This window comes from Ictidomys tridecemlineatus, chromosome 6 (assembly GCF_052094955.1).
Source record: "Ictidomys tridecemlineatus isolate mIctTri1 chromosome 6, mIctTri1.hap1, whole genome shotgun sequence".
Lineage (NCBI taxonomy): Eukaryota > Metazoa > Chordata > Mammalia > Rodentia > Sciuridae > Ictidomys > Ictidomys tridecemlineatus.
This window is the reverse complement of record NC_135482.1, coordinates 155377602-155391957: the sequence shown is the minus strand read 5'-3', so window position 1 is coordinate 155391957 and position 14356 is coordinate 155377602. Positions and strand designations below refer to the sequence as shown.

The 14356-nt window shown below is 44.4% G+C and overlaps 1 protein-coding gene across 1 annotated transcript; it reads right to left on the bottom strand.

The window, feature by feature from the left end:
• Window positions 1–1185: 1185 nt before the first annotated feature.
• Rgcc (regulator of cell cycle) lies at window positions 1186–14128 on the bottom strand. Its single transcript, XM_078015842.1, has 5 exons — window positions 13918–14128; window positions 13179–13453; window positions 5006–5113; window positions 3000–3062; window positions 1186–1582 (listed from the first exon to the last, which is right to left on the bottom strand). Exons 2-5 carry the CDS (start codon window positions 13354–13356, stop codon window positions 1575–1577), a joined length of 357 nt encoding a protein of 118 aa, XP_077871968.1. The 5' UTR covers window positions 13357–13453; window positions 13918–14128; the 3' UTR covers window positions 1186–1574.
• Between the last annotated feature and the right edge of the window lie 228 nt (window positions 14129–14356).

Here is a 14356-nt window from a genome sequence, read left to right as displayed (position 1 = left end):
CTCAAAATGAAAAATTTTAAAAGGGCTGGGAATGAAGCTCAGTGGTTAAATGTCCCTGGGTTCAACCCTAGTACCAAAAAGAAAGAGAAATGACAACATACATTCATACAAATACTTTCATATGTGTATGCATTAGCCAAAAAGTGGAACTAATTCAAATGTCTGTTAACCAATGGATTCATGAACAAAAGGTGGCATATCCACACAAGGGTATATTATTTGACCATAGAAGGGATTAAAGTACTGATTCATGCTACAACATTCCAGCCTATACAAACCATAGAGGCAGAGATTTAGATAGTGGTGATGTTTGCAATATCTTTGAATATACTGAAACCCATTGAATTGCATGTTACAAAATGGGAATTATCTCTGTGTTAGCACTGTGTCACTGTGACCAAAATGGTAAGAACAACTGATAAGAACAACTTAGAGGAGGAAAAGTTTATTAGGGCTCACAGTTTCAAAGGTTCAGTCCATGGTCAGTAACTCCCCTGTTCTGGGCCCAAGGTGAGGCAGAACATCATGGTGCAAGGACACCAGCAGCAGAAGGACACAGAGGGAAGGAGAAAGGGATGCAGGGCATCCTCCAGTGACCCACCTCCTCCAGCCATGACCCACCTGCCAACAGTTACTACCCAGTTAATCCATTCAAACTAGGATGGACAGATTAGGTTACGGCTCTCATAGTCTAAGCACTTCACCTCTGAATACTCCTGCATTAAAACAGGAGCTTTTAGGGGACACCTCGTACCCAAACCATAAAAATATCTTCACTTCAAAAAGAAATAAATATTTGCATTCAACATAAAAGCTTTCCCAGAAGCTTGAGGAGAAGAAAGAGGCTAAAGAAAGTGCAATTTATTGCTGGGCACAGCAGCACACAACTATAATCCTAGCGGCTCAGCTGAGGCAGGAAGATCTCGAATTCAAAGCCAGCCTCAGCAATGGCAAGGCACTAAGCAACTCAGTGAGACCTTGTCTCTAAATATAACACAAAATAGGTCTGAGGATGTGGCTCAATGGTTGAATACCCCGGAGTTTAATCCTCGGTACCACCCCCCAAAAAGAATAGCACAGTATGTGGTGTATATAATCTTATGTGCTGATTTTTTTGTTCCTGCTAGAGTATTGCTGAATGGAAACACAGGAAGAGAAATAAAGAGAAGGGAAGCTTATAAAATATAGACTCCAGTTCAAATTTTATTTGCATACAAAAATATATTATAATAGGGAGAGCATTTTACTATTTTCAACTATATATAATTAATTACAAATATTTTCATAAAAGCACTTTAAATTACAAGAAAGCTATGTTTTAAGAGAAAAATACATTAGCATAGATCACCTGTTCTAATAAGCTGCAGGCAGGTCAACAAAGTCAGTTTCACTGTCTAAATTGCCCAGAGACGGGCCCACAGGCTAATTTGAAGGTGAGTCTAAGAATGGCCTGGTGGTAGGTGAGTGTCCATCTCTATCGCCTCTGGCAGCATTTTCTAGTAGCTGATTTTGCCAAGTCCTCGGAGCTTTCTGAAGCTTCTCTCTTGTAATAAAAGGACCTGGAACTCCTCGTTTCACATACCTGTAAACAGGATATAAAGAAGGTCAGCCACTCACAGAAGTTCATGTTCCCATGCTTAACCACATCACACGGTCTCAGACAGGCATCAAAGCATCAAACTTAATGGCAGGCTTCCCACGTAATGTGTGTCTGATTAACTGGAATGACTGGGCGGCCAACTGCAATTTCCATGAAGTAGACAGGTCTGTTACATAGGTCTCATACAAATTGTGCTGCAGTTAGAATAATCTCTTGTCAAAACAGGCCTAGATCTTCTGATGTAGGGTGTAGCAGCATGTACGAAAAGGAGCAATAAAATCTACAGGTAAATAGAGATGATGCAAAGACCTTCTACCTGATGTTTCCATCTTTCTGAAAGAGTATTAAGAACAGAGCTATTTTAAAACAGTTTAGGATCTAATTTTTCACATTTTACTTGGTTATTTAGTACAGCACAGAATTCTTTTTATGGAAAATTAACCCTTTCACCAAAAAATGGAGGAGCTGGGACAAATTTCATCCTGGAGGCTGGAGTTGATCCTCCTAAGTCTTACAACCTTGTCCCCCTTTTTGGCGGGGGGGGGGTGGTTAACAGGGGCACTCGACCACTAAGCCATATCCCCAGCCCTCTTTTGTATTTTATTTAGAGACTGGGTCTCACTGAGTTGCTTAGCAACTCACTTTTACTGAGGCTGGCTTTGAACTCGCGATCCTCCTGCCTCAGCCTCCCAAGCTGCTGGGATTACAGGCATGCACCAAGAAGTCTGGCCAATCTTGTCCTTTTTAAGTAAGGTATATGGATAGACTATAAGGATTCTTCCCCTAGAGCCCACAACCACCATTGTAGTTAATGATCTAATATCTTCAATTGTCAATATCTTTGGTCACACAAATTGGGTTACCATTAGTATGATTCCAAAATGGGAAACAAGTACTGCATCCTTAATCCAGGTTATTCAGTAATTGGTATGGGTCCCCCAAACCAATTCTTTCTTTGGCACCTAAGTCTTCAAAGTCAGATCTCACCAAGTTTCCTGGATCTAACCTGGGAAAATTAGCCAGAGGGTTCCCTGGGATGGAACTCTCTGGTGTGCTGCTTAATGCTTATGTGATCCACCAGCTCTCCTTCTCTAAGGAACCTGACAAGCCATCAGGAAGGTAAAGCTCCAGTCTTGCTTACTCTCTATTTCCCCAAACAAAACACCATTGTTCACCAGGGACCTGTCCTCACAGTTTAGAAAGGAATGTGGTCTACTTTAACACCAGCTTATCCTCAGAATTTCTTTCCAAGCCACTAGGGTCCTATTTCTAAACCTAAAGAAGCCTTATGATGTAACCTCATGCCCCGAGGCAAGCTGGTTGACATTACAGCACTTTATCAAAGGGGTCGGCTAGTTTTCTGTTTGATTTTTTTTTTTATTGCCAGACATGTACTTACTTGCTAATGTTCTGTCAAGATCAGCAATAAAGTCTTCTAGCTCTTTTGTGTCTCCTAATTTGGCTGTAAAATAAGAAATTGAGTTCAGTTTCCCCATCAAAGACAGCTGATGATCCCACATTGGGGTTTTCCAGGATTATGCGAGGGATTATTTCCATTTTACATCTATATTCAGAGACTTTACTGAAGCATGTCCTGTAACCAGTCCTGAGTGTCTGCTCCAACCTTTACTCGTGGTAAACTCAGAAACCAATGCTAAAGACTAGCCTCACTATGTCCTTTTTAGTTCATCACCTGCTCTCCCACCACCCTCACTCTGCACCCTCCTAAAACTCACTTTGTTGTCTTAAAAGTTTGGAGGAAAAGGAGGGAAAGGAGGAAAAACAAAATATTTTGACTTTTTGCTTGATAAGGATCTGAGTTATTGGTCAAAAATAGCAAGCATGGGCTGGGGACGTGGCTCAAGTGGTAGCACACTCGCCTGGCATGCGTGCGGCCCAGGTTCGATCCTCAGCACCACATACCAACAAAGATGTGGTGTCCGCCAAGAACTAAAAAATAAATATTAAAAAAAAATTCTCTCTCTTTAAAAAAAAAATAGCAAGCATGGCGCTGTGTGGAATGGAGCCCCACATTCTGTAATTCCTATGGCTCCCACCTTCTGATGCATTCTTGCTTGTCCTATCACCCCAGGGCAGTACTGCAGCCCTCAGAGCCCCTCCAGCACAAAATGAACGAAGAACTACACTGCTCCTCCTGGAAGTGGCACAGGGAAGGAGATGTGAGGCAGCTGGGCCCAGGAAGCCTTGTCCTATGGTGGTGCCAGCAAGAAGTCACGGTCTTTATCTAGATTTTGATCTCTCAGTAACCTGAGATGTATATTTTCTCTGTATGTTTTACTTTTTTCTGTGGAGTTTACCCTTGGTGCTTTCCCAAAAATGCATTACTGAGTATTTTAATTATTCATCCTCCACTGGCTACAACTGGCTTATTGTTCTTCACTTTTCAAGTCCGTTTGCCAAAAGAGGCTCCCCCTCCCCAGCTTTAATTCCTATCTCTAGAGGATCAGGTAGCAAAATCTAGACACTGTTTAAGCTACTTTCTAGACTGCTCTGTCTCTGAATTCCACAGATCCATTATAGACAGAGAGCTGAACCGTGGCCGAATCCCCAGTGGCTGCTAGGATTGCGGTGTCGAGAAGGGAATTTTAAAAATATCTCTTTCAGAAAAGAGAGAAGTTCTGTCAGTGCCAGATTGAGAAAAATGATGGAATCTTCATATTTCTTTTAAAATATGTTCCATTTTTATTACATTCTGCAACTATTTTCAGCAAGTATAACTTTCCTTAGTGGGGGGAAGAAAACTTCTTTTGTTTTCAAAAGGGCGCTGGTCCAGTACAACAGAACATTCAGCTCTCCAGTTGGAGACACTGTCAATTCCCAAAATTAAGAAACTGCTCATGCATCTTTAAAAACTTTTTAGATCTATTAATATCACAGTAGAGACAGGCTGGAGCTGCTATTCTGGATCATGTTAGGCCACTTCTTGTCTCATAATGATGACATAAGTTAATTACTAAATTGGTCGTGTGAAAGCTTTGGTTAAATAGTTAATACACTAAAAAAAAAAAAAAATCCTTTCTGCAAAGCCAAATTGCTTATTTTTAAATTCTGGAACCAAGTAGCTTGGGAGGAGAACAGAAAGAAGCACTATCATCCTGGCACAGTCATGTTTACAATGAGAAAGAACAGTCTGGAATCTACAAGTCATCTTTTCCCCCATGAATGCAGGTTGTCTACCCCAAATTATTTACTCTTGTCCTCACACAGATCAAAACCCTGAGGAATTACAAATTCCAGTTCACACTCTACCATACTGATATTAGTCTTATCTATTTGTTTTTCAAATTTGGAAAAGATTGGTTAGGTACAAGAGGAAAAGAGAAGGATTGGGAAGGGGAGGAAAATTAAAAGCAGAAAAGCTCACACTCCATCCCCTGAGCTTACCTTTCCGAGGAGCAACAGTGGACGAGAGCAGAGCTGGGGTGGCCTCTGTTGGAGAATTCAGCTTTTCATCACTGAAGCTGAAACTATTCCTATAAAGTGAATCTGCACCTTCCAGAAAAGAAAACATAATCATTAGAAATAGCACTCAGCTGTCTGTTAATTACTCATAACCAACCATTTAGCTCCAAAAGTTGCAAATTTCTAGTAAAGAAATCAGGTAGATTTTGAAATCTTATATTTATACCCTAAAATGATTTCATGATTTGGGGCAGGTGTGTGTGTGCGTGCGTGTGTGTGTGTGTGTTTCTCCAGTCAAACACACCAAAGTGTAAGGGATCAGTAGGACCAGACCTCAGCCAGAACACAAGAGCCTACTGAACAGGTGTCAGACCCAGTGGTCAAGCCAGTGCTTGACTGATAGAGGTGGGGGTTGGTTTGACACGTTAGAAATAAGGAATCATCTTCCATGAAAAATGTCCCCCAGCTCTCGGAACCCCCTAAGGTACAAACAAAGGTGGATCCTATGGTTTAATAATCCTCCGCACTGTTCTTGAGAGTCTTTGTTGTGGATTTCCCCAAGATTCTGCACTCTAGAAACAAGGAGAGTCAAAGATACAGATTTCTGTTCCTGTGAAATTGGCCAAATCACGTTGTTATATTGTGGGCATCTGTAAACATGAAACAACAAATTCTATACTATGTATAATTATAATGCACTATAACAATAAAAAAGAAGAAGAAGAGGCTTCTATTCCTGGTGGGCTACCTACTACAGACATGCAAGGGATTTCATAGATCCTTCTATTCTTATAACCCCAGAGACTAGCACAACAGCAAGGCAAGGACCCAGAGCCAGGGCTGGACTGCAGAAGGACCAAAAGCAGCTTAGCTACTGAGCACTCAAGTTCCCTTGAGCAAGGCAGTATCTCTGGGCCTCAGTGTATCCAGCAATAAAACAGAAATGTGGGCTAAAGAATCCTTAAAGACCCTTCCTGCTCTGAAGTCTCTGAGTCCTACCAAGGTAGAGGAAATCAGACCATGGCTAGCCCAGCTGTGGGGTGGTGAAAGAGAAAGGGAGCAGCACCAAGGCAAAGGGCTCAAAGGCAGAGCCGCCAGCGGAAGCAGGATGTGGCTGCTGAGGTGGCAATGGAACAGCCTTTCTGGGTAAAAGAGCACACAAAGCTAGCCGAGGTGGTGGAGAGATGAGCTCTGGAAAGTTCTTCAGGTGAGTAAGGGCAGCTGAATAACAAGGGTCTGGCAGGTTCCTACTCCTCCTTGGGCTTCCTTCACTTGAAGCCAGTTCCCTCCAGCTCAGGGGGAGGCAAAAACATCTTGCCTTTTGGTTCCTTTAACTAAAATATGAACTTGACTACATTAAAAAGGATATCCAAGTTTAAAGGAATCAGGTTGCAGAAAGAGGTTTCTGGTTCTGAGAGAGTTCAGCTTCAGCCCTAAAAGGCTGCTACACCTTCCCAGGTATGAGGCTCCCTCTTCTCCTACCTTCTCCCAGTCCCAGGTGCCATCTTATCTTCTCTTTATTTCTGGCCTATATGCCTATCTCGTCCACTTTTCTAAACATGCCCAGAATATCCTTGTGAATAGTGCTCACAATCTTTTCTTCCTTCCAGGGGTCCAGCCTGGGTCACCTAATAGGACCACAGTTATTTTTCAGGGCTTTGATGATGAACACCAAGATCCAAACACCCAACCTTATACCTACATATGCCCCCCAAACCTACTCCTCGAAATGCTGGTCCTTGGAAAAGAAGTTGCATGATCAACTAAGTTACAGAAACACCAAGCACCCTTGGCATTCCCATTTTTAACGTGCCTGCAATGTCTCGTGATAAAGAAGCCAGTTTGGGCCTTATTCCCAAGTGCACTTAACACAGGGACATATTTCTGTGGCCCTCCTCTTAATATTTCTCAGAGAGTATTCTCCAAAACTTGACTTGAGAAGCCCTTCAACTTGGTTTATCAGCTGCGCACCTCTCAAGCAGTCCCTTGCACAAAGGAAAGTGGTTGTGCTGACTTTGGACCTATGGAGGAGCATCACTGTCTATGACCGTGCAATAACCAGGGGAACTGCCACAGATAGAGCCTGAGACACTTGTAGGGAGGAGATGATGTAAGAAAACTAGAGAGAGTCCCAGAGTCAGGTCACACACCAGAGGAAGGTATATGAGGCCCTTGGCTCTGAAAGACATCAAGCAAGTCATGCCTGTCCTTGGGCAAAGTTCCAGCTCCAAGACTTGCTGGCCCAGAGCTCAGAGGGCACCTCTCTGGTCTCTATCTCCCAGAACAGCTGGCATTTGGGAGTCAGCTTCATCACCACACCTCACTCCACCCCGTATGCACCTTCCCCTGACTTTAAACTTCATCTCTGTTAGGCCCAATATCTCCAGCAATTTTATACCCTCATATACTCATGTTCGGGATAGGAGAAAAATATCACTTTTTTTTTCTTGCTCTCCAGACAAGTAGACCAAACATTAGCAAGTGTCTGTAGAAGGAAAAATATCTCAACATGGAAAAGCACATTGCAAAAGAGGATAGTAGGGGAAATGGGTAACCAAGTTGGGTGCAGTGGTACATGCACCCAACTGAGACTCAGGAGACTGAGACAGGAGGATCACAAGTTTGAGGCCAGCGTCAGCAACTTAGGGAAACCCTGTCTCAAAATAAAAAGGGCTGTGGATGTAGCTCAGTGATAAGGAGACCCTGAGTTTAATCACCTGTATCATAAAAAGGAAAAAAGCAAGGAAGGAAGGGAGAAAGGGAGGGAGGGAGGGAGGGGGAGGGGGGAGAAAATGGGAAGGAGGAAAAGGGGAGGGAAGAGGAGGGAGGGAAGGCAGGGAGGAAGAAAGAAAACGGGAGGGAGGAAAAAGGGTATCAGTGAGGATTTGGGGAAAGTTCAACTAACCCAGCTGGCTTAGGACACTCAGCAGAAGAGCCATAATCTCACAGGACAGCCCTCACTTGCCTTTGCTCCTTCAGAACCTGACCCACATGCTAAATGCCTTCATCAAGTACATTCCTCAAACTCAGAAAACTACTCCCAGACTTTTACTTGACTGATAAATTCAGTCACAAGCCAAACTCCTATAATAGTCAGAAGCTGTCTCTTCTTGTTAATGAACTCATCTACACGGGCAACAAGGGAGGGAGAGACACAAAATATTAGTTACAGTATCACTATATACAAAAACATACACACACACAGGCATTCCAGCTTAGCATGCGCTGGCTTCCCCTCCCCCTGCCCCTGCCACCAGCACCAGCACCACCACCACACACACACACACACACACACACACACACACACACACACACACAGGGTCGCGCCTCACTGGCTCATTGCCACACCACCATTCTGCTCTCTTTCCATGTCCTTACACCATCTGGGCTGACCTAACTCCACATTCTGAGATGTTCGACCTTCAACCATCAAGAGGAAATGAAGTCCCAGCATCCTTAAGTCAAACCTGCATCTAAATGGCAGCTATAGCAATAAACTAAACCTGCCATTCATGAAAAAAAGCAACCCCAAGAGCCCTGAAGCCATGCCACCATGGAAAGATCTCATAGGACAGAGACCATGCAAAAGGGCAGTTATAGGCCAGATGCCCTGTATATGATGCCTGTAGTTTTAATAAAGTTCCTAGCAAAATGGCAAATAGTAAGCCCAAGAGAGAAAAGATCCTCATAAGTAAGAAAAAGAAAACCAATATTCTGGACCCTGGATCCTGCTCTTTTTTAGATGGTAGCAAAATTCTTAAGTTTCTCTCCAGACGGGCCCAAGAACAAACCCCCTACACAGAGGGACCCCAAACTCTAGACCTCTCTTCATCCTTTACCCAATAAAACTTCTTCCCACAGACTTTTATTACACACCTATAACGAATGGAATCTCATAGTAGGTATTGTGGTAAGCAAGGCCTGACTCCCATTCCCTAGAACTCTATTCCTTGCAAAACATCAGCCAGTTAGTCTGATAAAGTGACAGCAATGTGTCCCTGGCTGATAGTGTATTCATGTATTAATGCCCCACCCTGGTATCAGGAGGTGCTATTAATAGAGGCTCCATGGACTCATAGTGGGATGATTTGGGGAAACTTGGCAGGTTTTATGGCTCAATATGTGAGGGCCTATAAGATCTACTTCAATCTGCTCTGAAGTTCTCTCACAATCATCTTAACTCCCCTATTGGAAATATCCTTGCCAGGTTCTCTTAGTGCACCGAAGCCAGGGAACCTCAAATTCTGGGGTTGGGTTTTCTAAGACAGCATCAAAAGAAGTAAAAGCATATTAAATACACAACCAAATTAACTTTAGGTACACCAACAGAGTTTCAGAAACTCCAGGCAAAAACAAGAGACTTGTTTAAAAAGTAGACGTGTTTTTTTTTTAGTTGGGGAGGGAGAGGTAATTTAGGGTTAGCACTGACATGTGCTACTCTAGAGGGAAGTAAAACCACAGACAGTAAACCTTGCCCAGAGCCCCTGTAAATATAGAACAATCCCACACTTTTACAGCAAGCAAACTATAGTAATTAACTGAGAAAAAGAAAGCCTTGGATCTGTTTCCCTATTCCCACAGGGAATGGCAGAGACGGGGTGGGGGTGGGGACTCTCTTCCCCAAAATCTAGATTCTGACAGCCTCACTACAGTGGAATACCATAAGAAAGAGCCCCTATACTCAGTTTCACCACCCTGGCCAGAGTAAGATCTGTCACTCATCCAGAATTCCTAACACAGTACCAGACATCCGGAGAGCTTCCTACCTGGCTTTATCCACTCAGGGTTTCAATAAATCCAGGTTCTAGTCTCAGTGACTCCCAAATCACATCAACTGATATGCTGTCATTCTGGTCCCCCAGAACCCAAAATGTTCCCTCACCTAAGGCTAGACCAGAATAGTCTAGACAAAGATATGTAGATTTGGTATACGTTGCTCATGCTGAAGAAGCCAGTTCCTTATTCCCAAATATGGTCTATGATATCATTATAGCTGAGGACACACAGTAGACCACAGACTCTCCCTATTAAGTATCAAAACATCTCCACCGGCACCACCATCACCACCCACCCCACCCCCCGCAAAGGAAAAAGGCAAAATGCCAAAACATTCAAGGACAAAAATTCATACCATCTTTTAAGGTTTAGGATAATGTTATAAACTTTTTATGAAGTCAGGTAATAGAAATTACCATACTGGTTAAAATGTGGACTATAAGGAGTAAAATTTTGATTAAACACAGTGGAGAAATCATGCTATTATATTTTCATAATTTTTAAAATACTAAAAATATATATTCTTAAAAACAAATTTAAATGGGGGCTGGGGTTGTGGCTCAGCAGTAGAGTGCTCACCTAGCATGTGCAGGGTTCTGGGTTTGATCCTCAGCACCACATTAAAAAAATAAATAAAATAAAGGTATTGTGTCCAACTACAACACAGATAGATGATAGATAGATAGATAGATAGATAGATAGATAGATAGATAGATAGATAGATACATTTAAACCAAAAATATTCACAACTTCTAAAGCACCTCTAAGGGTCAAGTTTGAAAAACACTGCCCTAGCTCCCAGCTAGATTGCTCTTTTACTGCTTAAGTTAAAGATGTTCCCAGTAAAGTATGTGATATATGTTGGAATACAAATCTGTGGGAAAGATACTACCATGTTTTAACCAGCTACCATTTGAATCCATCCCTAATGTGAATTTTTATTTTGCAATCTTATTTTGCCCCCTTCATGTCTTAGGAGGTCTCCCTGAAAGTGGGAACAGGAAGAGTAGTCCTCATTCAATATCCATCCTTCTTTCCTAAGTAACTTACTCCTTTGGGTGGAAGAAGTAGTGCTCTTCAAAGAAACAGGAATCCTGTTCTGATCTCCTTTGTACCTTTATTGCACCCTCTGAGAAACAGAGTTGTAAAAGGTAGAGGACAAACCAGGTAACACTGATTATAGCTTCATAAATAACATTTTCATGAAAGACAATGGTTCCAATGATTCTGATCTGTATGATATAGTCTCATATGTGCATTTTAGTGGTTTTTTTAAGCATTAAAGAGGGCAAGTTTTTTTTTAAAAAAGAGATCACTAATAGTAAGAGCTAATAAATAATTATCAGAATAATGATAGTAAGGGCTTGGCAAAAGTGAGCTGCTGTTACACTCATTACTCTGGTTGTTCCCCTCCAGAGAGCTAATTTTCAATAGGCTCTACCTCTCCTGCATTTTCTTCTACAGAAAAACATCAAACAGACAAATGAGTGTAACAAATGTCTGTGCTCAATTCTTGGCAGCAATTAAAGTACACATATTATGCTTCCTTAAGAAATTACTATTTAGATACACACAACTCCTGCCAAGATTATTTCTAACTAGTCTTGTGGGAAACAAACTACACATTTATAGCAAAGATGAATGTCATTTGAGCCTTCTTTAGACCCTTCCCATTACTTCTCTAACCACCAAACTAAGGGTTAGGTTAACAGTTAACAACAGAAGCAGAAAGGAAAATATACACATATACCCTAAAAAAAAAACCCACAAGTTCTATCCCAAGTATCTCCCCCCAAACTGTTAAGAATGTATGTCAGTTCATTCTCTGAGACCCCTGAAAACACATAAAGATCTGAAATCCCACCCAGTGGAAAGTATGAGTAGCCATGAATGGACATGCTCAGGTTGTATTCTAGCAGAATGACGCTCTGGCTTTAAAGGAGCTGCTCTTTGCCACAGAGCAGGAATGACAAGACTGTCCCGGCTTTCTTTTCCACGGAGAAAAGAATTGTATTTGAAGAAGAACTTGCTCCATGCCCCAATAAAAAGGAGACAAGTTTAAGTCTGGCCATTGATATTGAAAAAGTTCAAAAATTTGAAGACTTCCCTTTGACATTGAAAATGAGCATTCAGGTCATTAGCAATAAAACCCCAAAATTCTAAGGGAATATTAAGAGCACAGTCTTCAATCCCTTTTCTACTCAAATGTTACAGCTTGTTCTAACTCTCTGGCAGGGCTGCCAAGGAAACTGGAACTGATTTCTGACTCAGACCCCGACACCAGGGTGATAAGGATCCACATCCCTTTTCAGGACAATAGCTCAGCAGCAAGTCTTGCATGAATCTTTTGCCCAATAACAAGAGAAAGCTTCAGATTTCAAAACAAGAGAATCATAAGGCCATTCCTTTTACCCTCAGAATAAAAGGCAGCAAAGGTAGTGACATTCATGCTTGCAACCCATCTAGGGATTAAGGGATCTAGAATAAACAGATGAATTCTAAATTCACTTTGAAAAACAATAAAGTAATCCAGGATTTGAAAATCAACAATCATGTAATATTTAAAAGTTGCCAAATCTGCTGACATCCAAACAGACATCCATAATCATACAGGGCATTTGAATTCCTGGGGAAAAAAATAAAAATTGTCTCTTTACAAGATTTTTTTAGGATAAAAAGGTCCCGAGGTAGACCCCTTTGTAAGAAAGATTACCAGGAATCCCCTCCGTGTCATTACTCTCTAGCTCCCCCTCCAGGCTGGGTGACCAACCGCCTGAAGGAAGAGGGACACTCTTAAAACCCTTGTACTTTAATTCTGCAGTGCCAGAGATTCTTTCAAAACTGCATACAATGGAGCAACCAGTCTGGGAGCTCGGGGCCAGAAGAAAGGGCAAGAAGTTATTTCAAAAATTCCAAGAACAGCAGCTTATGAAATCTTCTCTGGTTTCACAAATGTTTCAGTACTGTGTCCACCCATGTCCCCCCCAACCCCCACCACCACCACCACCACCACCATTCAGGTGACTCTTGTTCCACATACTCTAAAAAGTTATAGCTTAGAAGGGTCAGAAATGGAAAGAAGAAGAATGAGAGGAAACTGTGGAAAGGCCTGGCTGAGGTCCCAGGAGTCCTGCCATGGGCTCATGACACACCTGTAGGCAAGAGGTAAACGTGTCCTTCAAAAGCCTTCCGGGACTACTTCATGGGTCCCACCTCTGCTGGGCTTACAAGTCCTGAAGACTCAACTTTCCAGGTCTCCTGGAGCTTTAGGTCTCGGTTTCCTGACCCCCTCATGTCTATTTACAGATAAAACAAACTGAGGCTAAAGCCTGAGCAGTGAGGTCACGGGGCCACTGTCCTAGCAAGGGGTCACACTTACTCTCTGAGTCGCTGAAGCCGCTGCTGTCACTAACGCTGGCGCTACTGCGCCTCTTCATATGCTCCAGGTGCTCCTCGTAGTGGAAGTGGCGCTCGTGGAAGGGCGACGTGAAGTCAGCCAGCACCGCGTCAAACTCGCACAACGCATCGGTCAGGTCTGCGGCAGCCGCGGAGTCCATGGCCGGGGCTGGGGTCAGGGACGGTGAGCTCAGTTGATGGGGGCTGCGGTTAGCTACTCTTGGGGACAGGAGGGGACCGCCACGACTCCCTAGGATACTAACATTTACTGCGCCTTTTTCAGGTGTCATTCACGCAGTTCTTTCAACCCTCAACCACTCCCCAAAGTGCCTCCAGCTAGCCAGCCTGTTGCACAGATTAGGAAACCGAGCCTGCAACGGCGAGGCTGCAAGCCTAGGTCCTCCAGCTAATCCACACAGCCACAGTCTTTCCCACGCGCTGTCGGGCGCTTGTCCCTACGCTCGCTCCGCCCGGACGCGTGCGAATCTGGTGGCAGTGGGAAGACTGAGTCAGGAGGTGCCCGTTACCCGTCGGGCTCGGATCCCTAGTCCTACGCGAGGAGCTAAGCTGCATCCGCCCGCGCGCGCGGTCACCAGTGGGTAGGGTCCCGCGGGTGAGGAAGGAAGGGAGCGGGGCGTAAAGGGACAACAAGGGACTCCTCTTCTCTCGCCCACCCCCACCCCCCGCTGGGCTTCGAGGGGAGCCTAGGACCCCACACTCACCTGCGGCGGCCGCGGGGCTGCCCTGAGCTGCGGGAGGCTTCATGGGGCAGCTGGGCTCGGCACGGCGCGCGTGGCGGGAGGCCCTGCGAGGTGCCAGCCGGGGACTGTGCGCTGAAATCGGAGCTGCCGCGGGGTTCACCCTCGCGCCCTGGCTGCTCCCGACCCAGCCCGCGTCCGCTCAGTCTCCGGCTCCCGCCACCGCCAGGCCCGCAGTCTTATAGCCGCGGGCGGAGGCGGGGCGGGGCGGGGCGGGGCGAGGCCGCGGAAGCCGGAGCCGCCGGGGTCGGTCCCTGCCGACCTCGGGGACGCCCCGGTCGCCGAAGCACCGCCCTCGCCACGCGCCCGCCTGTGGACCGCAGTGACGAATTGTGGCCGGATCCCGGGTTACAGCCCCAAATATTTACCCTCCGCTTTCCCCACACACCCTGACAACCCGACC